Here is a 26,124-nt window from a genome sequence, read left to right as displayed (position 1 = left end):
CAGATAGCCGTACCGTAGGTGCAACCACAACGGAGGGGTATCTGTTGAGAGGCGTGGTTCCTGAAGAGGGGCAGCAGCCTTTTCAGTAGTTGCAGGGGCAACAGTCTGGATGATTGACTGATCTGGCCCTATAACACTAACAAAACGGCCTTGCTGTTGTGGTACTGCGAACGGCTGAAAGCAAGGGGAAACTACAGCCGTAATTTTTCCCGAGGGCATGCAGCTCTACTGTATGATTAAATGATGATGGCATCCTCTTGGGTAAAATATTCCGGAGGTAAAATAGTTCCCTATTCGGATCTCCGGGTGGGGACTACTCAAGAGGACGTCGTTATCAAGAGAAAGAAAACTGGCATTCTACGGATCGGAGTGTGGAATGTCAGATCCCTTAAACGGGCAGGTAGGTTAGAAAATTTAAAAAGGGAAATGGATAGGTTAAAGTTAGATATAGTGGGAATTAGTGAAGTTTGGTGGCAGGAGGAACAAGACTTTTGGTCAGGTGAATACAGGGTTATAAATACAAAATCAAATAGGGGTAATGCAGGAGTAGGTTTAATAATGAATAAAAATATAGGAGTGCGGGTAAGCTACTACAAACAGCATTGTGAACGCATTATTGTGGCCAAGATAGAAACGAAGCCCACGCCTACTACAGTAGTACAAGATTATATGCCAACTAGCTCTGCAGATGTTGAAGAAATTGATGAAATGTATGATGAGATAAAAGAAATTATTCAGGTAGTGAAGGGAGACAAAAATTTAATAGTCATGGGTGACTGGAATTCGATAGTAGGAAAAGGAAGAGAAAGAAACTTAGTAGGTGAATATGGGTTGGGGCTAAGAAATGAAAGAGGAAGCCGCCTGATAGAATATTGCACAGAGCATAACTTAATCATAGCTAACACTTGGTTCAAGAATCATGAAAGAAGGTTGTATACATGGAAGAACCCTGGAGACACTGAAAAGTTTCAGATAGATTATATATAATGGTAAGACAGAGATTTAGGAACCAGATTTTAAATTGTAATTGCATGGGATTAGAGGTTACAACATACGTTGTAAGACATTTCCAGGGGCAGATGTGGACTCTGACCACAATCTATTGGTTATGAACTGTAGATTAAAACTGAAGAAACTGCAAAAAGGTGGGAATTTAAGGAGATGGGACCTGGATAAACTAACTAAACCAGAAGTTTCAAGAAGAGCATAAGGGAACGATTGACAAGAATGGGGGAAAGAAATACAGTAGAAGAAGAATGGGTGGCTCTGAGGGAGAAGTAGTGAAGGCAGCAGAGGATCAAGTAGGTAAAAAGACGAGGGCTAATAGAAATCCTTGGGTAACAGAAGAAATATTGAATTTAATTGATGAAAGGAGACAAAACAAAAATGCAGTAAGTGAAGCAGGCAAAAAGGAATACAAACGTCTCAAAAATGAGATTGACAGGAAGTGCAAAATGGCTAAGCAGGGATGGCTAGAAGACAAATGTAAGGATGTAGAGGCTTATCTCATGAGGGGTAAGATAGATACTGCCTACAGGAAAATTAAAGAGACCTTTGGGGAAAAGAGAGCCACTTGTATGAATATCAAGAGCGTTTATGGGAACCCAGTTCTAAGCAAAGAAGGGAAAGCAGAAAGGTGGAAGGAGTATATAGAGGGTCTATACAGGGGCGATGTTCTTGAGGACAATATTATGGAAATGGAAGAGGATGTAGATGAAGATGAAATGGGAGATATGATACTGCGTAAAGAGTTTGACAGAGCACTGAAAGACCTGAGTCGAAACAAGGCCCCGGGAATAGACAACATTCCATTAGAACTACTGAAAGCCTTGGGAGAGCCAGGCCTATCAAAACTCTACCATCTGGTGAGCAAGATGTATGAGACAGGTGAAATTCCCTCAGACTTCAAGAAGAATATAATAATTCCAATCCCAAAGAAAGCAGGTGTTGACAGATGTGAAAATTACCGAACTATCAGTTTAATAAGTCACAGCTGCAAAAAATACTAATGCGAATTCTTTACAGATGAATGGGAAGACTGGTAGAATCCGACCTCGGGGAAGATCAGTTTGGATTCCGTAGAAATGTTGGAACACGTGAGGCAATACTGACCCTACGACTTATCTTAGAAAAAAGATTAGGGAAAGGCAAACCTACGTTTCTAGCATTTGTAGTCTTAGAGAAAGCTTTTGACAATGTTGACTTGAATACTCTCTTTCAAATTCTGAAGGTGGCAGGGGTAAAATACAGGGAGCGAAAGGCTATTTACAATTTGTACAGAAACCAGATGGCAGTTATAAGAGTCGATGGACATGAAAGGGAAGCAGTGGTTGGGAAGGGAGTGGGACAGGGTTGTAGCCTCTCCTCGATGCTATTCAATCTGTATATTGGGCAAGCAGTAGAGGAAACAAAAGAAAAGTTCGGAGTAGGTATTTAAATCCATGGAGAAGAAATAAAAACTTTCAGGTTTGCCAATGACATTGTAATTCTGTCAGAGACAGCAAAGGACTTGGAAGAGCAGTTGAACGGAATGGACAGTGTCTTGAATGGAGGATATAAGATGAACATCAACAGAAGCAAAACGAGGATAATGGAATGTAGTCGAATTAAGTCGGGTGATGCTGAGGGGATTAGATTCGGAAATTAGACATTTAAAGTAGTAAAGGAGTTTTGCTATTTGGGGAGCGAAATAACTGATGATGGTCGAAGTAGAGAGGATATAAAATGTAGACTGGCAATGGCAAGGAAAGCGTTTCTGAAGAAGAGAAATTTGTTAACATCGAGTATTGATTTAAGTGTCAGGAAGTCATTTCTGAAAGTATTTGTATGGAGTGTAGCCATGTATGGAAGTGAAACATGGACGATAAATAGTTTAGACAAGAAGAGAATAGAAGCTTTCGAAATGTGGTGCTACAGAAGAATGCTGAAGATTAGATGGGTAGATCACATAACTAATGAGGAGGTATTGAATAGAATAGGGGAGAAGAGGAGTTTGTGGCACAACTTGACTAGAAGAAGGGATCGGTTGGTAGGACATGTTCTGAGACATCGAGGGATCACCAATTTAGTATTGGAGGGCAGCGTGGAGGGTAAAAATCGAAGAGGGAAACCAAGAGATGAATACACTAAGCAGATTCAGAAGGATGCAGGCTGCAGTATGTACTGGGGGATGAAGAAGCTTGCACAGGATAGAGTAGCATGGAGAGCTGCATCAAACCAGTCTCAGGACTGAAGACCATAACAACAACAACACCCTCATGATGCATGGTGGGTTGCAAAACCCGAGTTTATCCTGAGTGGTCAATTGAAGCCACGTTTTGGAAAGCATTTGTAAAGTAATCATCTGTGTAATTTGACAGGTCTTTTTTTACCACTATTGATATCCTTAGCATTTGTAAGAGTAATTTCCTGTTCTTCATGTATCTTCCCCGTTACACTTTTTATAATATCTTGCATAGATTTTAATAATTTCCTGCTCATTTTGTATGTTTCCTGTTTCACTTTTTACAATATCCTGCACAGATTTTGATTTGTTGCTCGACATTCTTATTATGTGTCATTTCTAAGCAGCCTTGCCTTTGTAATTGCCTGTCAATATATTTTCGTTTAAGTCCTTACATATTCTATAAACTAGGCATCTGTGGGTCTTTTCGTTTGAGAACTGAACATTTTCAAAGTCCAGCCAGAAATCTTAATGCCTGACATAATCCAGGAAATAGATATAGTGATCTGACATGAATGGGCTCTGGTCGGAGAGGATCAGGTGATCATAGTAGGTGGAACAGAAAACAGCCTGGCTAAAGGTAGAAATTACAGATTGACGGAGGTGCTGAGTCACAGATAAGCACAACAAAAAGTTTCTCAAAATTATAGCTTTTATCAGCCATTAAGGCAACAAGGACACACACACACACACACACACACACACACACACACACACACACACACACACACACACACACGTGCAAACACAACTCACACACACGACTGCAGTCTCAGGCAACTGAAACCACACTCATAATATTGTTACATTCCATCCTGGATTGTCTATTGTTTAATTACAGCATTACCTGGATGAAATATGAATAGCAACTTCCCACACAAGTGTGAGTTTTGTAGAGATCCTACAGTGCTATGAACATCCATGGGTTAAGACGACTGTGAGCCATGTGAACACAGAGTTTATTTATTTATTCGTGTTCCGTTGATCCAGTAGACAAAAGAATTTCATAGATATGGAGTGAGTCAAGTTTAACAAAATAAAAAGATAATCAAAAAAATTAAAAATTGAGATATATCAGTATTATGAAAAGGATAAATTGTTACTCACCACATAGTGGAGAGTGTGAGTCACAGACAAGCACAACGAAAAGACTGCTAAACAAGTTAGCTTTTGGCCAAAAGGCCTTCTGAGTTAGACAACGTATGTGCACACAATCAAACACAATTCAATCACACATGACCACTGCCTCTGGCTGCTGAGGCCAGCTAGAGACAGTGGTCGTGTGTGTGTGTGTGTGTGTGTGTGTGTGTGAATTGTATTTGCATGAATGTTCATGTTTATGTTGTCTAATTCAGAAGAAGCTCTTTTGGCTGGAAGCTGACTTGTTCAGTAGTCTTTTTCTTTTTTTTTCTGCGACTCGGCATCTCCACTATATGGTGGGTAGCAATCTATCATTTTCATAATATTGTCATTATTCCATCCTGGATTTTCCATTGTTTAAAAATTGAGATATTGTAACCATAAATGTGAACAATAAACTAAATATACAGTAATTATAGATTGTAATATAACATGGATGTGGAAACAAAATATGCTAATTACTACAAACTTGGGCTTGAACTGCAGTGAAACTGAGATATAAGAGTTGCCACAGGTTCAGGAGATTGTGGAATATCAGGGAATTTCAAACAAGTCAGGGAAATATCAGAAGGGGGGGGGGGGGACACTGGAAAAATTTTTTGTTTCAGTAGATGAAATGGTTTGTGCAGCTGAGTACATGGACCACTTCCCTACTCCCTCATTACTACTGCTTCTCCACTTCCTACCACTCCCCTCAGCTTGCAGTCAGTGCTGTCACAACTTCTTCCTGTTGGCCCAGTAGCTACTGATGAGAGGCAGGAGTAGTTTCTTTGGATCTGATTGTAAGAGGCTGTAGGCACAGCAGCCAGAGTCAGCGGTCCTGTGTGCATGAGTTCTGTCTGAGTGATTGTGTGAATGTGCGTGCACTCTCGTTTTCTGACAAAAGTTATGGCTGAAAATTAGTTGTGAGAGTGTGATTGTCCTTTTTCGTGCCTATCTGTGGCTCAGCAATTATCTTTACAGTGAGTTGCTACCTATCCTCATTATTATTGATTCTCAGAGAATTTGAACAAGTTATCTGTTGTATGGATTGATCACCAAGGTCTCATTTCTTCAACATGCTGTCTGTGGCTCATGAATAGCTGGCCATATGAGTGGATTTTCATGATGGGCCAAAACTGCAGGCCGTTTCTACGGGTATCTTTAATGGATCGGGCCTGCCGATCTGAAGCCAATCGGTTCTGACTAATGTGCAGGTCCTGCTCATCGGATCTAGTCTCACTGATCTGTCCACAGGTCAGGACTGTTTGTATGTGGCATAATGCAATGGATTTTCATGGTTTATTCATGGACCCAGGACTCCGGTGCTCCTCAGCAGACCAGAGGCCATGAGTGATTGACTTTAGGAACTGCAACTGTCTCACCACAAATACATTGTACAGTGTGGCATTTTATAGAAGTTTTATTTGTTCTAGGACATTGTGGCACTTAAAATGTAGTTTATATGTTAGAAAGTCATAAGAAGAAGAAAATCGTGTCAGTCACTGGTGGTTTGTATGCTATACACTCATATATTTCTCAAAACAAAAATCACAAAATACCTGTAAAATAATAGATATAACACAGTGAGTAATAACCAACAATGACAAACATAGTAGAATCAAGATTTTATTGGCGGTCACCTACAGCATTGGTTTTCACAATTCTTCCTCGTCTTATACCCTTTTTTCAAGAGGCCTACTTTTTTCTGAGGTTATTTATGAAATCAGTGAAGGTATGTTAAATCTGTCTTGTGATTCTTAGGAAATACATATTTTTGTCACAAAAAGTGTTTTGTTTTATTGAAATAAAATAACATCAGTGATCTTAATGAAACACATATACTATTTGGCTTGCTTTCTCTATCTAAAAACAGTTCATTACAAAAGATGTTGATGCTAGTACTTAAGATTTTTGCTCACATCAGGAAACACCATCTGCTTGCAAGTTTCTTTTTTTTCTTTTTTCTTTTTTCTTTTTTTTTTCTTTTTTTCTTTTTTTTTTTTTTAAGATATTTCCTCATTTGCACTATTGTTTCTTGTATGATAGCTGCTAAGACAGATTGCCTAGTTACGTCTTAACTTACCCTTGAGATCTCAAAATTTGTCAGGGGAAAATGCTAAGACACATCTGGAAATCAGGAAATTTCACTTGGGGTAACTTGTGGCAACCCTGGATATAAAACAATAAAATCATATATTATAGTGAACAACAATGTAGGGAAAGATAGATTGCTGCTTACCGCAAAGGCAACACATCAAGTTGCAGACAGGCAAAATTAAAGGACTCTTAACACAAAGCTTTCTGCCATAGGCTTCATCAGCAAAAGAGAAACACACAAGCAAGCACACCTCATGCACACGTGGCTGCCAACTCCGGCAGCTCTGGCGTGTGCTGCTGGAGTTGGCGTTCGTGTGTGCGTGAGGTGTGCTTGCTTCTGTGTATGAATGATCTGTATTTTACTTTTCCTGATGAAGGTTGTGGTTGAAAGCTTTGTGTGTCTTTTAATTTTGCCTGTCTGCAACTTAACGTGTCATCTTTATGGTAAGTAGCATCTATCTTTTCCTACATTGTTAAGATTCCTACCTGGAGTTTCCAATGTTATATTATAGTTAACATACATTATAGGATGTAAAATGCTAACATTAAAGTACATCATTAAACGTTTAGAAAGTGATAGTAATAGATATGACACGTACAGTGTATCATTCCTAAACTACAGTGAAGAAATATTTACATAAAAAATTCATCAAGAGAGTAAAAAGAGTTTTCCAATAGATATTCCTTCAATTTACTCCTAAATTGTGGCACTGGTAAGATTTTTTATGTTTGATGGGATTGCATTTGAACACCTTTGTGCTTGAATAATGTACTCCCTTTTGTATAACACTCAAGTTTTTGCTGTGGGTATGACGTTGTGTTTAGATCTTGTATCATAATGGAAAGTGGTACTATTGATTTTGTACATGGGGTGATCCTTAATTGAAAAACACGTAAGGGATAGGATATATTGTGAGATCGCTGATAACACTCTATATTTTTTCAAAAAGATTTTTACAGTAATTATTTCTTTTGGCTCCACTTACAATTCAGATTGCTCTTTTCTGAACGACAAACCCAAGATAACATTCTGTGTTATCCATACTAAAAATTACTCAATACCATCACAAATTTCACTTGATATATCATATGACTGTACTTTTGACAGTAAACATAGATGTGGTACTGACACACATGCTTTTTGTAAATCAGGAAATGCTGCATCTTCCTGAATGCCTCGATCCAAAGCATTTCGTAGGTCATGTGAGAAAAGTGTGAGTTGGGTTTCACATGATCAATGCTTGTGTAATCCCTACTGGTTGGCATGGAGGAGGTCATTTTGTTCAAGATGCCTCATTATGATTAAACTCAGAATATGTTCTAAAATTCTACAACAAATTGGTATCAATGATATTGGCTGGTAGTTTTGTGGATCACTTCTATTACCCTTTTTGTAAAGGGGTGTGACCTGTGCATTCTTCCAACTACTGGACTTTTTTTTGTTCAAGGGATCTACAATATACTATTGTTAAAAGAGGGGGTAATTTGGCTGAAAATTCATTTCAGAATCCAACAGGGATTTGATTTTTTGGGCTTTGTGATAGCCACTGAAGGCTTCATGGGTTGCTCTCGTGACAGCCAAATGTGTTTCATTCAGCATCTCTCTATCTTTGGTTCTGTGCTTTGTTTTGCACCTATTATGCAGTAAGCTCTGTTTCTTTAAAAGTTTCTGCATATTGACTGTATACCACGGAGGGTCTCTCCCATTATGAACTGTTCTACTGGGTACATAGCTGTCCAGTGCATGGTCAACTATTCTTTTAAACTTTTGAGCTGAAATTCTTCTACAAGCTCCTACCCTGTGCTGGAACTTTCAAGTACCTCATTAAGATAGGACTCTAATGCTTTTTTATTTAGTATACTGGAAATATATATCTTTCTACTCATTTGAGTTGTTCTTTATACTTCGGTAATAATAGTTGCCACAACTGCGCCATGGTCACTAATACCAGTTTTGATGTGGACATCCTCAAAGAGGTCAGGTCTACTTCCCATTAGACCTAATGTATTTCCATTGTGGGTGGGGTTTTGAACTATTTGTTCTAGGCAGTTTTCAGAGAAGGCATTTAGTAATGTTTTACAGGATGTCGTGTCATGCCCACCACTTTAGAAAGTGATAGTAATAGATATGACACGTACAGTGTATCATTCCTAAACTACAGTGAAGAAATATTTACATTAAAAATTCATCAAGAGAGTAAAAAGAGTTTTCCAATAGATATTCCTTCAATTTACTCCTAAATTGTGGCACTGGTAAGATTTTTTATGTTTGATGGGATTGCATTTGAACATCTTTGTGCTTGAATAATGTACTCCCTTTTGTATAACACTCAAGTTTTTGCTGTGGGTATGACGTTATGTTTAGATCTTGTATCATAATGGAAAGTGGTACTATTGATTTTGTACATGGGGTGATCCTTAATTGAAAAACACGTAAGGGATAGGATATATTGTGAGGTCACTGATAACACTCTATATTTTTTCAAAAAGATTTTTACAGTAATGATTTCTTTTGGCTCCACTTACAATTCAGATTGCTCTTTTCTGAACGACAAACCCAAGGTAACATTCTGTGTTATCCATACTCAAAATTACTCAATACCATCACAAATTTCACTTGATGGATGATTTAAGTCTCCACCGATGATTACAGTATGATTGGGGAAGTTATGTGCAGGGGAACTTAGGTTCCCTCTAAAGTTTTTGATTACATAATGAGGTGAGTCTGGTAGGCGATAGAAGAATCCAATTATCATTTTATGCCCACCACTGGTACTGAGACTTACGCAAACAGTATTGCATGCAGCTTCAGTTTCTATTTCAGTAGATTTCCCAGTCCATTTCCCGTTAGCATATCCTTTTGATATACACTGAAATTTTCCCCAAAAATCTCACTGCTATTGACATAGTGCTTTAACCAGACTTCAGTATGTAGTATGATGTGAGCTTAAGTGTTTTTTAGAAGCTCTTCAAACTCTGGCACTTTGATGCAAATGCTTTGGCAGCTAACTACTAGAATTGTAATACACTAGCCTGTGGGGAGGGAGAGAGCGGGGGGTTGGGGGGGGGGGGGCATTCCTTTGGATCTTACTCTTAAACTTGTATGTGTCCTCTGCAGCTGTTGTTATCTGGACTGGGTGGAGAGTCACCTAATCTAGAAAAGCCTTGTATGCATCCCTCAGTCAGCTACCTGGGTCCTGGGTAGCAGCCTCTGATGTGTAGTGCGCACCTGACTCATCTACAGTTCCCGACCCTATGGCACAGGCCTCTGATGAACCAAATGTTGACATAAAATTTAATCTATTTAATGATAAATTCATATCATTATTTGTAAAAAAAAAAGCATTCCACATAGGCTAATCAGGAAGTACATGAAACTGTCATTTAAAAGAATATGGATCACTAGAGAGTTTAAAGTATCTTGCAAAAGGAAAAGGTAATTGTATCTTTTGGTAAGAACAAGTAAAGATCCTGCAGTAGCAGACACTATAAAAACTACTAAAAATTACTAAGATAAGTTATTAAAAATCAAGGAACATTCACTTTATATCATGAATCAGTAATGCCAGCAACAGACTTAAAGCTGTATGGAATGCAATAAAATGAGAGGCAGGATAATATGCCACAGAACAGGATAACATCACTGTTAATTTAAGTTGAATGGCTGTAAACAATCAGTCACAGGTAGCAGATATGTTTAATAATCATTTCTTAAATGCAGTTCAAAATATAGGGACAAACAGTTCAAGAGAAAAATCGAAAGAATATGTTGAAGAATCAACTAACATAAAATTCAGGCATATAGATGTCTCGCCCACTTCTCCTTCTGAATTTATATATACTCTCAAAAATAAAAGCTAATATGGATTTGAAGGGGTTTCCAACAGTGTACTAAAGACCTGTTCCCATATAATAAGCACTGTTTTTTCTAAAATATGTTCAAAATGGTTCAAATGGCTCTGAGCACTATGGGACTCAACATCTGAGGTCATCAGTCCCCTAGAACGTAGAACAACTTAAACCTAACTAGCCCAAGGACATCACACACATCCATGCCCGAGGCAGGATTCGAACCTGCGACCGTAGCAGTCGCGTGGTTCCAGATTGAAGCGCCTAGAACTGCTTGGCCACACCGGCCGGCATAAAATATGTAATGCATCACTAACTCAAGCCATTTTTCCAGATATCAAACAATGTTACATTTTTCCAGATATATTGAAATATGTCATTGTTTCACCACTCTGTAAGAAAGGCGAAAGGAGAGATGTTAATAACAGCTGACAAGACTTTCCAAATTTTATCAGAAGGTTGTGTATTCAACATTAGCAGCCTACCTGAGCAACAATAATATCCTCAGCAAATCACAGTTTGGAGTTGATAAGAATTGCTCAAATGAGAATGCCATCTACACATTCATTCGCCAAATAGCACCAGTTTGTATTTTCTGTGACCTGCTAAGCCATTTGACTCTGTGATTCACAATATTCTCCTTGATAAACTGAGATTTTATGGAATTAATGTTATAGCAAACTAATTGATAATGTCCTATCTAACAAAAAGAAAACAGAAACTTATACTTAATAACTCAACCAATGTAGCAGGAGAGATTTTTCTGACTGGGGAGAAATCACTTATGGGATCTCACGAGGCTCAAACTTAGATCTACTATTGTTTCTCAGACATGTAAATATCCTTCAGTCTAACATACAACAAGCAGAATTATTTCTTTTTTTGGATGACACTAGTATTGTAATCAATCCAAAAATACAAGAGAAATAAAAAGACTGGGTGTGGTGGTGGAATGACAGCTGTGTAGTGCTTGGGCTGGGAAGGGGCTGGATGGTTGAGGACAGTGACTAACAAAGGTTGAGGCCAGGAGAGTTATGAGAATGTAGGATGTATTGCAGGGAAAGTTCTCACCTGCGCAATTCAGAAAAGCTGGTGTTGATGGGAAGGACCCATATGGCACAAGTTGCGAAGCAGTCATTGAAATGAAGGGTATCATGTTTGGCAGCGTGTTCAGCTACAGGGTGATCCACTTGTTTCTTGGCCACAGTTTGTTGGTGGCCATTCTAGTGGACAGACAGCTTGTTGTTTGTCATGCCTACATAGAATGCCGCACAGTGGTTGCAGCTTAGCTTGTAGACCACATGACTGGTTTCACAGGTAACCCTGCCTTTGATGGGATGGTTGATGTTAGTGTGACTGGAATGGAGTAGGTGGTGGTCGTGATGGGAGGATGTATAGGACAGGTCTTGCATGTAGGTCTATTACAGGGGTATGAACCATGAGGTAAGGGATTGGGAACAGGGGTTGTGTAAGGATGGACAACTATATTGTGTAGGTTCAGTGGACGGCGGAATACCACTGTGGGAGAGATGGGAAGGATAGTGGGCAGGACATTTCTCATTTCAGGGCATGGCGAGAGGTAATCAAAACCCTGGTGGAGAATGTAATTCAGTTGCTACAGTCCTGGGTGGTAATGAGTTACCAGGGGAATGCTCCTCTGTGGCTGGACGGTGGGACTTTGTGAGGTGGTGGGTGACTGGAAAGATAACGCATGGGGGATATGTTCTTGTACAAGGTTGGGAGGATACTTATGATCAGTTAAGGCTTCAGTGAGACTCTTGGTATATTTCGAGAGGAACTGCTCATCACAGCAGATGTGACGACCACGGGTGGCTAGGGTGTACGGAAGGGACTTCTTGGTAGGGAACGGGAGGCAGCTGCCCCCCCCCCCCTCGCTCCCCACCTCACCCCTGCCTTCCGTCTAACCTGCAATACTTCACTGTTCACTGTTCGCCATCCCCACCATACTATCGCTCCCCCTACCCGCTCCAGCCTCCTCCTTACCCCCACCCAGTCACCATTACCATCACGCACTGGTGCTATTGCTCACAGTGTGGTTTCAGTTGCCTAAAACTGCAGTCATGTGTGTGAGTTGCATTTGCGCACGCGCGCGCGTCTGTGTGTGTGTGTGTGTGTGTGTGTGTGTGTGTGTGTATTGCTGATGGACAGTGGCTGAAAGCTTTAATTGTCAGAGTCTTTTTGTTGTGTCTTTCTGCGACTCAGCATCACTGCTATATGGTGAGTAGCAACTTTCCATCTCATAATATTGTTATATTCCTTCCTGGATTTTCCATTTTCAGAAAGACACAACATATTCATTTCTGTGCATCTAGAGGTACTACACCAATGATAAATGTAACACACAGTGAGAAAGTAACAACTAGGGAGGGAACATCACTCCATCTTTTCCTTGGATGGCTCATATTTCTTTTAGCAGTTGGTGGAACGTTTCTCTTGATTTTCACAATCTTCCATTCATCCATCATATCTGTATGTTTGTTCCATTCATGCTTTTTCTTATATACCCACTCATTAATGGAGCACATTTTATATCCTTTTCAAATGCTTGCACTTCTCTTTCTCTCGGTGTCTTCCTTGCAATCCTATGCAGAATTCTCATTTCTGTGGTTTCCAAAAGCTTTTGGTTTTTGATGTTTCAGGTCTTGTCTCAGTTGTGTATGTCATCATTGGTCTTCCTATTGTATAGTGTGTTCTTGCCTTTGCATCTTTTCTTAAGTGTTTGTTTTTCCATCTACTTCCGGTTTTCATGTAATTGGTTCCCCAAAAATGGTCATACATTTGGTTTTTTGAGTGGATATTTAGATTTTTGGCTGCCACATTAAGTACATGTAAAAGTTTCTGTTGGTTAGCTTCACTCTTTGCTAGAAGAACTGCATCATCAGCCCAACAAATGATTTTTATTTCTTTGTTCCCCATTCTAAAACCACTAAGAGCTAATACCTTCTTTATTGCCTCGTCCATGACTAAAGTCATGGTCATGGTAGTGGGCTCAAAGAGTCACCTTGTCTAATATCATCATTATTAACAGCTGTACAGCTAGTTAACTTTGAGCCAGTTTTTGCCTGGATGAAGTTGTTGGAATAAGTGTCTCCAATTGTTTTTATTAAGACAGAAAGAATGTGTCGGTTATAGACAGGTTAACATCATCTGTTAACTGAATCCTATCTAAAGCCTTCTGTAAGACAATTAAACAAAGATAAGCTGGTCTGTAGTATTCACTGGACTTCTCTATAACCTGTCTAAGAATGAATATTGCATCTGTGCTTGACCTACCACATCTCCACATCCAAAACCTTACTGCCGCTCTGCAAAGTCCATAATAAAACTCCGTCTGAACAGGCCTTGGAAGGCTCTACGGTACCAACTGGCCACCATGGCATCCTCAGCCCACAGATGTCACTGTATGCGGGTTTGGAGGGGCATGTGGTCAGAACACCACTCTTCCGGCCGTATGTCAGTTTATGAGACTGGAGTCGCAGCTTCTTAATCAGATAGTTCTTCAGTTTGCCTTACAAGGGCTGAGTGCGCCCTGCTTGCCAACAGCACTCAGCAGACCGGATGGTCAGCCTGTCAGCATTTAACTTTGGTGATCTAAAGGGAACCGGTGTTACCACTGCAGCGAAGCCAATGTCAAGGTTTATAATGCTTTTTATTTAAACTATAAAATGCATGTTTTGAAACTCTTAAAAAAACTTAGTTCAGCCACATTTCTACTTTGAGTCATTTGAAAACTTAGGGAGACACACAGCAGTAAGCTGGCATATTTTTCATATTTTCACTCAGTAAAGTTCTGGTGGAACTCAATTTTAAGAAAGAAAAAGTATACTGCTTAAAAATGAGATATAAGAATAATTCGTGGTGCTCACTTGTGATCATCTTGTAGACATCTGTGTAAGGAGTTAGGCTTTTAAGTTCTTCTTCAGAATGTATTTATTCACTCACAAAGTTAGTTGCAAATAATCCTCTGCAGTTCAAAAGGAACAACGATGTAAATAATTACAATACCAGAAGAAAAACTGCCATCCAGTACTCAACATTAAAGTTGTCTTTAGCACAAAAGGAGTTGCACAATGCTGCCACCATAATTTTTTGTCACTTATCCAATGATATAAAGTGTCTGGCAGACAGCAAAGTTAAATTTGAAAACAAAATGAAAATTTTCTTCTTGACAACTCCTCCTATTCCATAGAAGAATTTCTAAGTTTGTAATGTGTAAAAGGTGAGTGGTAGGTATTATTAACTCACAACAATACTGGTACTTTAAAAAAATTGTGTGTTTAACACATTCATAAGCATGTGTAACACACACACACACACACACACACACACACACACACACACACACACACACTTACTTTAACATGCTTTTAAATATATCAGTGTATCTGGAGAAAAATCGCTAACAGAAATCTTTTCTTTCTTTACTTTGTAATTTTATGTGTCAGTTTTTGCCAAGGTATCTACATCTACATCCACATCCATACTCCGCAAGCCACCTGGTGGTGCGTGGCGGAGGGTACCTTGAGTACCTCTATCAGTTTTCCCTTCTATTCCAGTCTCGTATTGTTCATGGAAAGAAAGATTGTCGGTATGCCTCTGTGTGGGCTCTAATCTCTCTGATTTTATCCTCAAGGTCTCTTCGCGAGATATACATAGGAGGGAGCAATATACTGCTTGACTCCTCCATGAAGGTATGTCCTCGAAACTTCAACAAAAGCCCGTACCGAGCTACTGAGCGTCTCTCTTGCAGAGTCTTCCACTGGAGTTTATCTATCATCTCCACAATGCTTTCGCGATTACTAAGCGATCCTGTAACGAAGCGCGCTGCTCTCCGTTGGATCTTCTTTATCTCTTCTATCAACCCTATCTGGTACGGATCCCACACCGGTGAGCAATATTCAAGCAGTGGGTGAACAAGTGTACTGTAACCTGCTTCCTTTGTTTTTGGACTGCATTTCCTTAGGATTCTTCCAATGAATCTCAGTCTGGCATCTGCTTTACTGACGATTGATTTTATATGGTCATTCCATTTTAAATCACTCCAAATACCTACTCCCAGATAATTTATGGAATTAACTGCTTCCAGTTGCTGACCTGCTATATTGTAGCTAAATGACAAAGGATTTTTCTTTCTATGAATTCGCAGTACATTACACTTGTCTACATTGAGATTCAATCGCCATTCCCTGCACCATGCGTGAATTTGTTGCAGATCCTCCTGCATTTTAGTACAATTTTCCATTGTTACAACCTCTCGATATACTACAGCATCATCCGCAAATAGCTTCAGTGAACTTCCGATGTTATCCACAGGGTCACTTATATATATTGTGAATAGCAACGGTCCTACGACATTCCCCTTCGGCACACTTGAAATCACTCTTACTTCGGAAGACTTCTCTCCATTGAGAATGACATGTTCGCAAAGTAAAAGCATAATTTATACATATCATTAATCACAGTTCTAACGTGAAAGTACTAAATTACAATTCTGTTTATGTTTCTGTTATCGTGTCATAAGTGCAAGTATACTGCAGTACCTTTGGGCAATCTAGAATCAGATAATGTTTTAATTTGTTGTCGAAAACTGTCAGTCCTTTCATATCCTTTAATGTTGCATTTAAGCTTCTTGTGAAAAATGATGCCACCACAAATCTGATCCTTGCCCATTAGTTTCAGGTAGGCCTATTTACTTTATGTAGTAATCATTTCTACTTCAAATGTGTACCAAACTTGTTTATGGTAGAAAAAGCAGTGTTATGTGCATTCAGAAACAGAATGGTTTCCTGTTAAGACAGTGAAAAAGTAACAAGTTTGTAGGCTTATTTGTTTCATGTAGGTGACGTTGATGATTGCTTACGCATTCTGTTTCTGTTGTTATCAATGTGCATAGAATAAAATGTCAGCAGACAGTGAAACCTGGTGCTCACATAATGTCCACTCCTTTCAAATAGTATCATGGGGCTTCTGAGCACATGCTGCTGTGCACAGTATCATATACCATCCCTTCAAGAGAGGCTATGGAGAGGTCTGAAATTTAACGAAAGACATTGGCACACATTCCAGTACTGTACGCCACTGCCTTGTTCACCTTGCTGGTGATTAAAATTTCTTCTACCTTCTGGATCTTCTATCATCTGGATTGAGGGGCACACTAGTGTGCATTTGGAACATTTGTTATGGATATTGGTGAGGTTTCTTCTGCAGGTCTATAATATTTAGCAGCACAGCCAGTTACAAAGAATCATTTTCAGATTGATATGCCAATATGTTCGATTATTTTTACATAAAATTTTGTTGTATCAGTGATTAGAAAAAGTTGTGGCAAATAAGATGAATCCCTGGTGTAATATTTTGCAGTGTTTGTTGCATTTACAGTTTTGAATATACATTGTACTCTCAGTAAGAGATTCTGCGATCTTACACCCCAGAGCCATCTGTATGACATACACAGACAGCATGCAATCAGTTTAAACAGTGTACACGCTGCACATTTCACTGTACCTTGGATGCGGTAGACAGGTACAAATGAATAGATTGAATGATACAAAGAGAAAAAGTTTAAATGGATGTAAGTCATAGTTTCTGAGTGTTAATCTATTTCGTAAAGGTTTTATTGTCCTTGTCACCAATGATGTGGTACATGAGTAGTGACATATTTTATTTATTTGTCTATTATGAAAATGTTGAATGAAGACCTACATCATTGAGAGAAATAGATTTCGTCCAAGCAGAATAAATATTAACGACATGACTATGAAAGCACTATGTGTATGTTAGTTGAAATTGAAAAATAAGAAAAGGATTTAAACTCCACATATGGAATACTTGTGTCATAGAAAATGTTATGAAGGAAATGATTCATATATGTGTTGTTGAAATTTGATTATAGCATGCACATAACATTTTGATTTTTGAGTATGACAAAGTATTATGTGTCAAAGGAAAATTCAGTAAAGAAGACTATGAAATCATGAGAGAGACTTACTGGCCAGTACTTAGCTATAAGAAACAAAACGTGTAGTACTGCCATCAGACATACGTTATACTAAAGGTGATATGCTACCTAGCTTTCAGAACTAATGGTTCTGTCATTGGAGAAGAGTGAAGGATAAGTTGGGGAAGTTTAATTAGGAAGGGCAGGTTACTCATACCCCAGGATGAGAGAATCTGCCTGTAGTAGAACGAGGCTGAGTCTGTCTCATCATGAGACCTGCCCTTTGTTTTTAACATTCTCCAAACTATCCCTCTCTACTTCCCAATAAGGGATTTATTAGTTCTGAAATCTGGGTAGTGTGTCAAAGCTATGTGTGTCTTTGTGACCGCTATCTGCTGCTTTCATTTGTGGTTCTGATGATGTCAAATTTAGATTGATGCCGGTTAATGTTTTGAAGCATATTGTGATTGTGTCTAATAAAAATAAAGTGTTAACAATTTAGCTAATCACTTTCTCTGACAACAAAATATAATTCTTTACAGATTTTTAAGGTATTATATTTTTATAACACAATCATGACCATTTCACAAAGACATAACTGATTTCGACCAGTCAGTGGTCATCTTCAGATTGTCAGTAGATAAAAAGAGGAGTCAAAGAACAGTCTGAAGGTTATCACTGGTTGGTTGAAACCAGTTATATCATTGGAAAATGCTCGTGTGATTGTGCCATAGGAAATATATAAAAAGGAACATAAGTCAACCCTTATTCTCCAAGACAGTACGTCATACTTTCCAAAAAAAAAGCAAGTGTCTTATATATGGGAGCAAAGCTGCAACATTAAATTATGTGTGGGAGTGAGGAAAACATTTATGGAGTCATTTGAAATTTTCAATAAAACTTATGGAGACAATACTCTAGGTCAGACATCATGTTATGAATGATTCTCAAGTTTAAAAAGTGGATCTCAATGATTTGTGGCTGTCTACCAACCAGGAAGGCACTTGCATTCAGAAACTCAGGATATGTTGTGTGAAAACTGTCATGTAACTGTCAGAGAAATAACAGAACAGGTTGAACCTCAGTAGGTTTGACAGATGATCATCCTAGTAGACAAATGTTGAATTCACATTAAGATGAAAGTACAATTATCACTGTGAATTTGTGAAGGGGGGGGGGGGGGGAGAGAGAGAGAGAGAGAGAACATTTTGAAAACATTGTACAAGCTAGCTTTCGTCCCACAACACCCTACTTCACGGGCCGCATTAGATGTGATTACTTCTTGTTTCCAGAATTATAAAGGATGTTATTTCAGTAATATTGGTGTCATTACTGCAAGGTTAATTTTTCATGGATAATCAGGAATGATTTTTAAAAAAAAGTTTCCCTGGACTGCATAAAGAGATAGAAATACTACTGGAACAAGTGTGTCAATAGAAGTAGGCATGCTTTTAATCAAACAATAACTAAACATTTTTAATGGTAATAGAAATATTATGTTACAATATTACAATACTGATTAATTGGTACTGGTATAAGAGTAAAATATTTAGAAAGACAGCAAAACATAAGCATTCATCACAAAAGGCAAAAGAAAACATTTATGTATTAATATAGAATAAGATTAACAAAGAACACAAAGTTATCTGTGAGGCATATTATCTCAGCAGTTAACATCTGGTCTGTAACATTCTTAACATGTTTTTAATGTGCTTATGTGGCCAGATACTAATCTTAACTTCTGACAAATTTCCTTTACCTGTGTTCAAACTCTTTTAGAAGAGTTTATTTGCCACATCACAGAAGTGGGAGAGAACTTTTTAAAATCTCTAAACCTTGCATGAGGTTGGAAAACACAGTGAAAATGAAGTATCTAGAGGGTAGAGGTGGAATGTTGAAGCAAGTTGTGCAGGTTGATGACAGCTGTACTCATTTGCCATAAAAACATTGTGAAGCTGAAATACTAAATGACTAAATGAGAACAACAATTAAAAAAAATGGTTCTTGGAGATTTTAGTCATAGGGCCATAGCACCCAGAGGCAGTGGCCAGGTGTGTGTGTGTGTGTGTGTGTGTGTGTGTGTGTGTGTGTGTTGACAGAGAGAGAGAGGTATACTTGCTTGAGTGTATCTGACGTTTCTGCTTCTAAAGGAAGGCTTTCAAAGATGAAATATTTCTAGCATTCTTTTCCATTGTACTTGGCTAAGACTCAGCACCTCCTCTAGGTGGGGAGCAGCAATCTAATCTTTCCATATTGTTTTTATTCCATGTTGGACTTTCCATTGCCCAGCCATTTTCATTGGTTGTTGAGGTGGGAGGATCTTATTAAATAAATAATGAAATTTAATTCAGTTTTTGCAGCATGCAATAAATTTCGGAATTTCTTTATTGCTGTATCATTATTGTCGCAAATAAAGCTTGGCTACTGTTTTGTGAGGAAACTTAGAAGACAGTATGCTTTTATTGATGGATATTTTTGTTTGTTTTAGGTATTGCAAGCACCGGTCAGTGTGGAAAAAGTTTCAACAACAACTCAGACTGAAGATGTAAGTTCCACAGGTAATATATGCCAAGAAAGCAAAAAGACCACAGATGTGCACTCCCCCACAATAGCCAGTGATCATGCAGAGAACACCACTAGTCATTCAGGCAAAAGTATTAAAAAACCAGAAGTTAAAGATGGACCAATGGCAGTCAGTACTAAAGAAATGCCACCACTTGTGAATCGCATTCCACTGTACACAAAAATTGTAGCTATTATCTTGAAAACAACACAGGCTGAAGTTAAAAAGACAGCAATTCCAGTGGATAACACCAATACAAAAAAGAGTACTGATAGTTCATCTGTGGTTTCTACTAATCCAACAGACATTGCCCACAAGAAAGAAGAAAATATATCACCTCCAGCTTCCATTACTAAGCAGGAAACTGTTAGTGTTAAGCCAAAAAGCAAATTGTTGAATGAAGAAAAACCAAGTAATGCAAAACTGAGCTCAAAATTAAAAAAGAAGAAGCCGAAAAACAATTGGTCTAAACCAAATAGGAACTGCTCTGCAAGACACGTCCATACAAAAAATTCCGCAGTCAAACTTAAGAGACGCAAAAAAGCTAAACAAAATAATGATAGTTATATTTCAAAATTTGTTGAAAAACTTTTCTGTTACAGGTGCAAATTTTGTCCATTCATTAGTCTGCAGAAATGTGCAGTAATTTTACATATTGAAAAGGAACATGCGGCCAATGTGGAAGCTTCAAGTGGTCCCATGCAGTTAAAATGTGTCATCTGTCAACGCATATATGAAGGTGTGGCTCCTCTCAAAGAGCACTTGCTTAGTGTCCATAAACTGACTGATGAAAAAGCCAAAGAACTCACAACTAGTTCACTCTTCAGGAATAAGAATTTAGTAATAAATCACGTTGCAGAGAAAGAGACCGCCATTGTAGACAAGAGCGTTAAAAATGATTCTTCAGAGATCAATACCAATGTTGCTGAGAATAATGAAAAACCAAAAGATAAAACATTCATGGAGAAAAGTAGAATAAGAGTAAAAAATTTGGAGAGTGAGAAGGTTTCATTTTCAGAGGTGTCACCTTCAGTGAAAGAGAAGGATAGTGCAGAACAAGAAGTAGCAAGCTTTAATGGTCATGGAAATGACTGTACCAGCTCACCTATTTTAGACCAGACTGCTGCAGATTTGACAGATATGGCTCAACAGAATGAAGGCACTCATAAAGTTAATTCCTACAACTATAAGGTAATTTTGACCATATTTTTTATACATGCAATTGTCTCTCAATCTTTTATGCATCCAAATTTTGTTCGTTGCTGTGTTTCTCTTTTATTTTTGCAAGTGATCTTAATTTATGAGATTGTGACAAACTCTTCTTTGCCTTTGTAAATCCCATGAAATATATTAAGGATAAGAAAGCAAATATAATCCTCTTTAATTGTTACGAGTTTTTATATATGATGACAAGACAACTTGTTTCCCTTTTGTAAAAGTCTGTCTCTAACAGGGCCACAGTTGTAACCAGATGCAAAAGTACATTCTTGTAGCCAAAAGTGTAAAAAAATCATGTCAAAACATGAACTGTAGTAAACATGTGTTCTGTGAAATTTATGACATGAATAACTCACCAGTTTCAAAATGTGAGTACCCTTAATCATGGATGCTTTTCCCACCTCTGTTTTTTGCAGTGTGTCTCCGTAGTTTTGTGGACTGTTTATTGTCCCACACCCAACTTGCGTGTAAGGGTTTGGATTTTTTTGGTATGATCGTTTTCCACATCAGGTATATAAATAATCATTTTCTAAATTGAAATGCCTTTATCGTGCCACAGTCTATAACTATATTTATTATTTATATTCCAGGCGGGTTTCAACTTGTACATTATGGCATCTTCTGTGGCAAAATATGCATTTCTTTTCACCCAGGCACAGATTAGAGGTCGCACTTTCACTTAACTTTTACAAAATCATGATTTTTTAAAAACAATTTCCGGTTTTTTCATTTCTTTATTTTTTATTATTTATTTATTTATTTTGCCCCTCCTTAAGCTGATGCTATAGGACACCACTGCTGATTTTGCAAAGGTTGCAGATTTTTCTTAAGAGAACTGTGAACGAATTCTGTTGTAACTGTTTGTTCACTTGATATTGCAACAGAAATTGCTTGCAGTAAAAGAAATTAGTGCTTGCTACATCAGTAGTGGTGTTCTGTGGCAATAATCGTATGAAATATAGAAACTGCAAAACAAAACAATTGTGACATAAAATTGTGTCAGTTTTTTAAAAAATGAAATAACAATGCAATGTGTGGCCTCTAACCTTTGAACAGAGGAGAGGAAATGCATATTTCAGCCAGACAAATAAATAACTGGTAAATCCACTACGGTGCCTTAATGTAAAAGGTGAAATGCGTCTGGAACTATAAATATACACACATCAAAGAATGTTTTCCCCGGTTCACAGAACTCCTGAAGATAGATGTTGACTGTAGATATTGTATCACAGACACAGTCCCTTTGACTGTTCAGAAATGTCACTAAACCCACCTAAAGATGTAAACAACCATGCATGAGCAGCGCCTATTAGCCGGAGGGGCTCGGAAGGAGGTAGATGGTTCGTGTTGTCTGTAGTTCAACCATGCCTAGGCGGTCAATACAGTGGTTCGATCACATCCACATTGTTACTGTGTGCCACGAAGGGCTCTCAACTAGGGAAGTGTCCAGGCATCCCGGAGTGAAACAAAGTGATGATGTTGGGATGTGGAGGGGAGACAGAGAGACAGGAACTGTTGATGACTTGCCTCGCTCAGGCCACCCAAAGGCTACTACTGTAGTGGATGACCCCTACGTACGGATTATGGCTCAGAGGAACCCTGACAGAAACACTACCATGTTGAATAATGCTTTTTGTGCAGCACCAGGACGTCATGTTATGACAAAACTGTGCGCAATAGGCTGCATGATGCACAAATTCACTCCCGCCGTCCATCGAGGTTCATTTTTGCAACCATGACACTATGCAGTGTGGTACAGATGGGCCCAACAACATGCCGTATGGACCACTTAGGATTGGCATCACGTTCTCGTCACCAATGAGTGTTGTATATGCCTTCCAGACAATTGCCGGACACATGTTTGGAGGCAAACCGGTCAGACTGACGCCTTAGACGCACTGTCCAGCAAGTGCAGCAAGGTGGAGGTTCCCTGCTGTTTTGGGGTGACATCATGTGGGGTCAACGTATGCTGCTGGTGGTCATGGAAGGTGCCATAACAGCTGTGAATGCCATCCTCCGACCGATAGTGCAACCATATTGGCAGCATATTGGCGAGGCATTCTTCATCATGGATGACAATTCGCACCCCCCTTCATACACATCTTGTGAATGACTTCCTTCAGGATAACGACATCACTCAAGTAGAGTGGCCAGCATGTTCTCCAGACATGAACCCTATCGAAAATGCCTGGGGTAGATTGAAAAGGGCTGTTTATGGATGATGTGACCCACCAACCACTTTGAGGCATCTACGCCGAATCACTATTGGGAGTGGGACAATCTGGACCAACAGTGCCTTGATGAACTTGTGGATAGTATGCCACGACAAATACAGGGATGCATCTGTGCAAGAGGATGTGCTACTGGGTATTAGAGGTACTAGTGTGTACAGCAATCTGGACCATCAACTGTGAAGTTCTCGCGGTATGGTGGTACAACATGCAATGTGTGGTTTTCATGTGCAGTGAAAAGGGCGGACATGTAGTTTATGTTGATCTCTATTCCAGTTTTCTGTATAGGTTCCAGAAGTCTCGGAACTGAGGTGATGCATAACTTTTTTTGATGTGTTAGATTGCACCAAGAAATTTATAAAACTAATGACTGATAATCATCAGACCATGAACACAAGCAGATATTTTGTATGATTCCTGTTAAAGATCTTAACAATGTTAAAAAAATTCACCATACAGGTATGAAGACGACATGTATAAATGTAAGATTTTTAGATTTTGACATGTGTGTTAGATCACAGAATTGGTCACTAGACCATCACTACAGTGCACGTTATCCATGCACATTGTAGGAATGATTGCTTCATGGAATGTACTTGGAATACTTTAGCTGGGATAACTTGCCAAAGCAGGAAGAAAAATTTGCACATATAACCTTTATATTCTTGGACTTAACGGGAATCACTGGACAGAAAACGGCCATTTAGTGACCCAAGGGAGAAGACTGTATTTTTCAGGGAGTAGTGATGAAAGAAAGCATGATGCTGCGATAGTCGTTCATAGAAATCCGAACGGCTGTGTTCTGTATTACAAACCCGTTAACTGCTGTAGTGACAGATGGTGTGATAGAGAAGATCTGTAAACAGCTGGAGCAGTTTCTTAGTAAGATCCCTAACAAAGAACAAGCAGTGATTCAAGGAGGCTACAATGCTGATATTGTAGATATTGCCCAGGACATGCACTTACAGTTTGTCATTGGGCTTTATGGTGTAGGTGATAGAAATAAATGAGGCAGGTGCTCACTGTATTTCTGAGAGAGTAACGACACAGCTGTCTGTCACAGTATGTTCGAACACCACTCGAGGCAACTGTACACTTGGATATCACCTGATGACACATTTAAAAATCAAATTGGCTTCCTGTTAGAAAATGTTGGAAGACTTTGGTCTTAGACTGTAAGACCGTTTCTGGAGCTGACTGTGAAAATGATCACAGTCTGCTATCCACGAAAATGTGGCTTAAGCTCAAATCTGCCAAGAAGAGCAGAGAAAGACAGCTAAGACTCAGCCAGCAAAGAAACTGTTTGGAAATTTTGTGAGTTTGTAAAACCAAAACTCCACACCAGTCTTGATAATTAAGCTCCAGCATCGCAGGAATCGAATGAAGCAGGTTGTTTCCTCATCTCTTCCAGCATCAGTACAACTACAAAGTGTGAAACATCCTTTGATGTCACAGCCAGCACTACACTTAATTGAAGGGAGAAGAAAACTGGAATTCATTCTACCCAGGACCAAGACAGATATGATACTGTGTAGAGGAATACAATTGAATTGCAAAAGGGATGGATCACAGTTAATTAATGGTGTCTGTGGAGATATAGAACATCAACAAAATCATAATCTTTTCAAGAAACTCAAAATCATAACTGGCAAATTTAACACTTGTATGTGGATGGTAGATGATAAGAATGACAACTTTATCAGAGACAATACTGTGAACACGTATATTCCGGAATTAACAGCAGTTCTGACAGTCAAGCTGTTGAGCAACTTATGTTGTTTTTGTTGTTGATGTTGTGGTCTTCAGTCCTGAGACTGGTTTGATGCAGCACTCCATGCTACTCTATCCTGTGCAAGCTTCTTCATCTCCCAGTACCTACTGCAGCCTACATCCTTCTGAATCTGCTTAGTGTATTCATCTCTTGGTCTCCCTCTACGATTTTTACCCTCCACGCTGCCCTCCAGTACTAAATAGGTGATCCCTTGATGCCTCAGAACATGTCCTACCAACCGATCCCTTCTTCTAGTCAAGTTGTGCCACAAACTCCTCTTCTCCCCAATTCTATTCAATACCTCCTCATTAGTTATGTGATCTACCCATCTAATCTTCAGCATTCTTCTGCAGCACCACATTTCGAAAGCTTCTATTCTCTTCTTGTCTAAACTATTTATCGTCCATGTTTCACTTCCATACATGCCTACACTCCATACAAATACTTTCAGAAACGACTTCCTGACACGTAAATCTATACTCGGTGTTTACAAATTTCTCTTCTTCAGAATCGCTTTCCTTGCCATTGCCAGTCTACATTTTATATCCTCCCTACTTTGACCATCATCAGTTATTTTGCTCCCCAAATAGCAAAACTCCTTTACTAATTTAAATGTCTAATTTCCTAATCTAATTCCCTCAGCATCACCTGACTTAATTCGACTACATTCCATTATCCTCGTTTTGGTTTTGTTGATGTTCATCTTATATCCTCATTCAAGACACTATCCACTCCACTCAACTGTCTTCCAAGTCCTTTGCTGTCTCTGACAGAATTACAATGTCATCGGCGAACCTCAAAGCTTTTATTTCTTCTCCATGGATTTTAATGCCTACTCCGAACTTTTCTTTTGTTTCCTTTAATGCTTGCTCAATATACAGATTGAATAATATTGGGGAGAGGCTACAACCCCGTCTCACTCCCTTCCCAACCACTGCTTCCCTTTCATGCCCCTTGACCCTTATAACTGCCATCTGGTTTCTGTACAAATTGTAAATAGCCTTTTGCTCCCTGTATTTTACCCCTGCCACCTTCAGAATTTGAAAGAGAGTATTCCAGTCAACATTGTCAAAAGCTTTCTCTAAGTCTACA

At 38.9% G+C, this 26,124-nt stretch overlaps 1 protein-coding gene across 1 annotated transcript in view; it reads left to right on the top strand.

Moving 5' to 3' along the window:
- Positions 1-26,124, top strand: part of LOC126194669 (uncharacterized) — a 121,441-nt gene that overhangs the window by 6,304 nt on the left and 89,013 nt on the right. Inside the window, exon 3 of the mRNA XM_049932870.1 lies at positions 19,738-21,003. Within this exon, the coding sequence (XP_049788827.1) occupies positions 19,738-21,003 (1,266 nt within the window). The remainder of the gene's footprint in view (positions 1-19,737; positions 21,004-26,124) is intronic.

This window comes from Schistocerca nitens, chromosome 7, assembly GCF_023898315.1.
Source record: "Schistocerca nitens isolate TAMUIC-IGC-003100 chromosome 7, iqSchNite1.1, whole genome shotgun sequence".
NCBI lineage: Eukaryota > Metazoa > Arthropoda > Insecta > Orthoptera > Acrididae > Schistocerca > Schistocerca nitens.
This window is presented reverse-complemented; position numbering and strand designations above follow the sequence as displayed.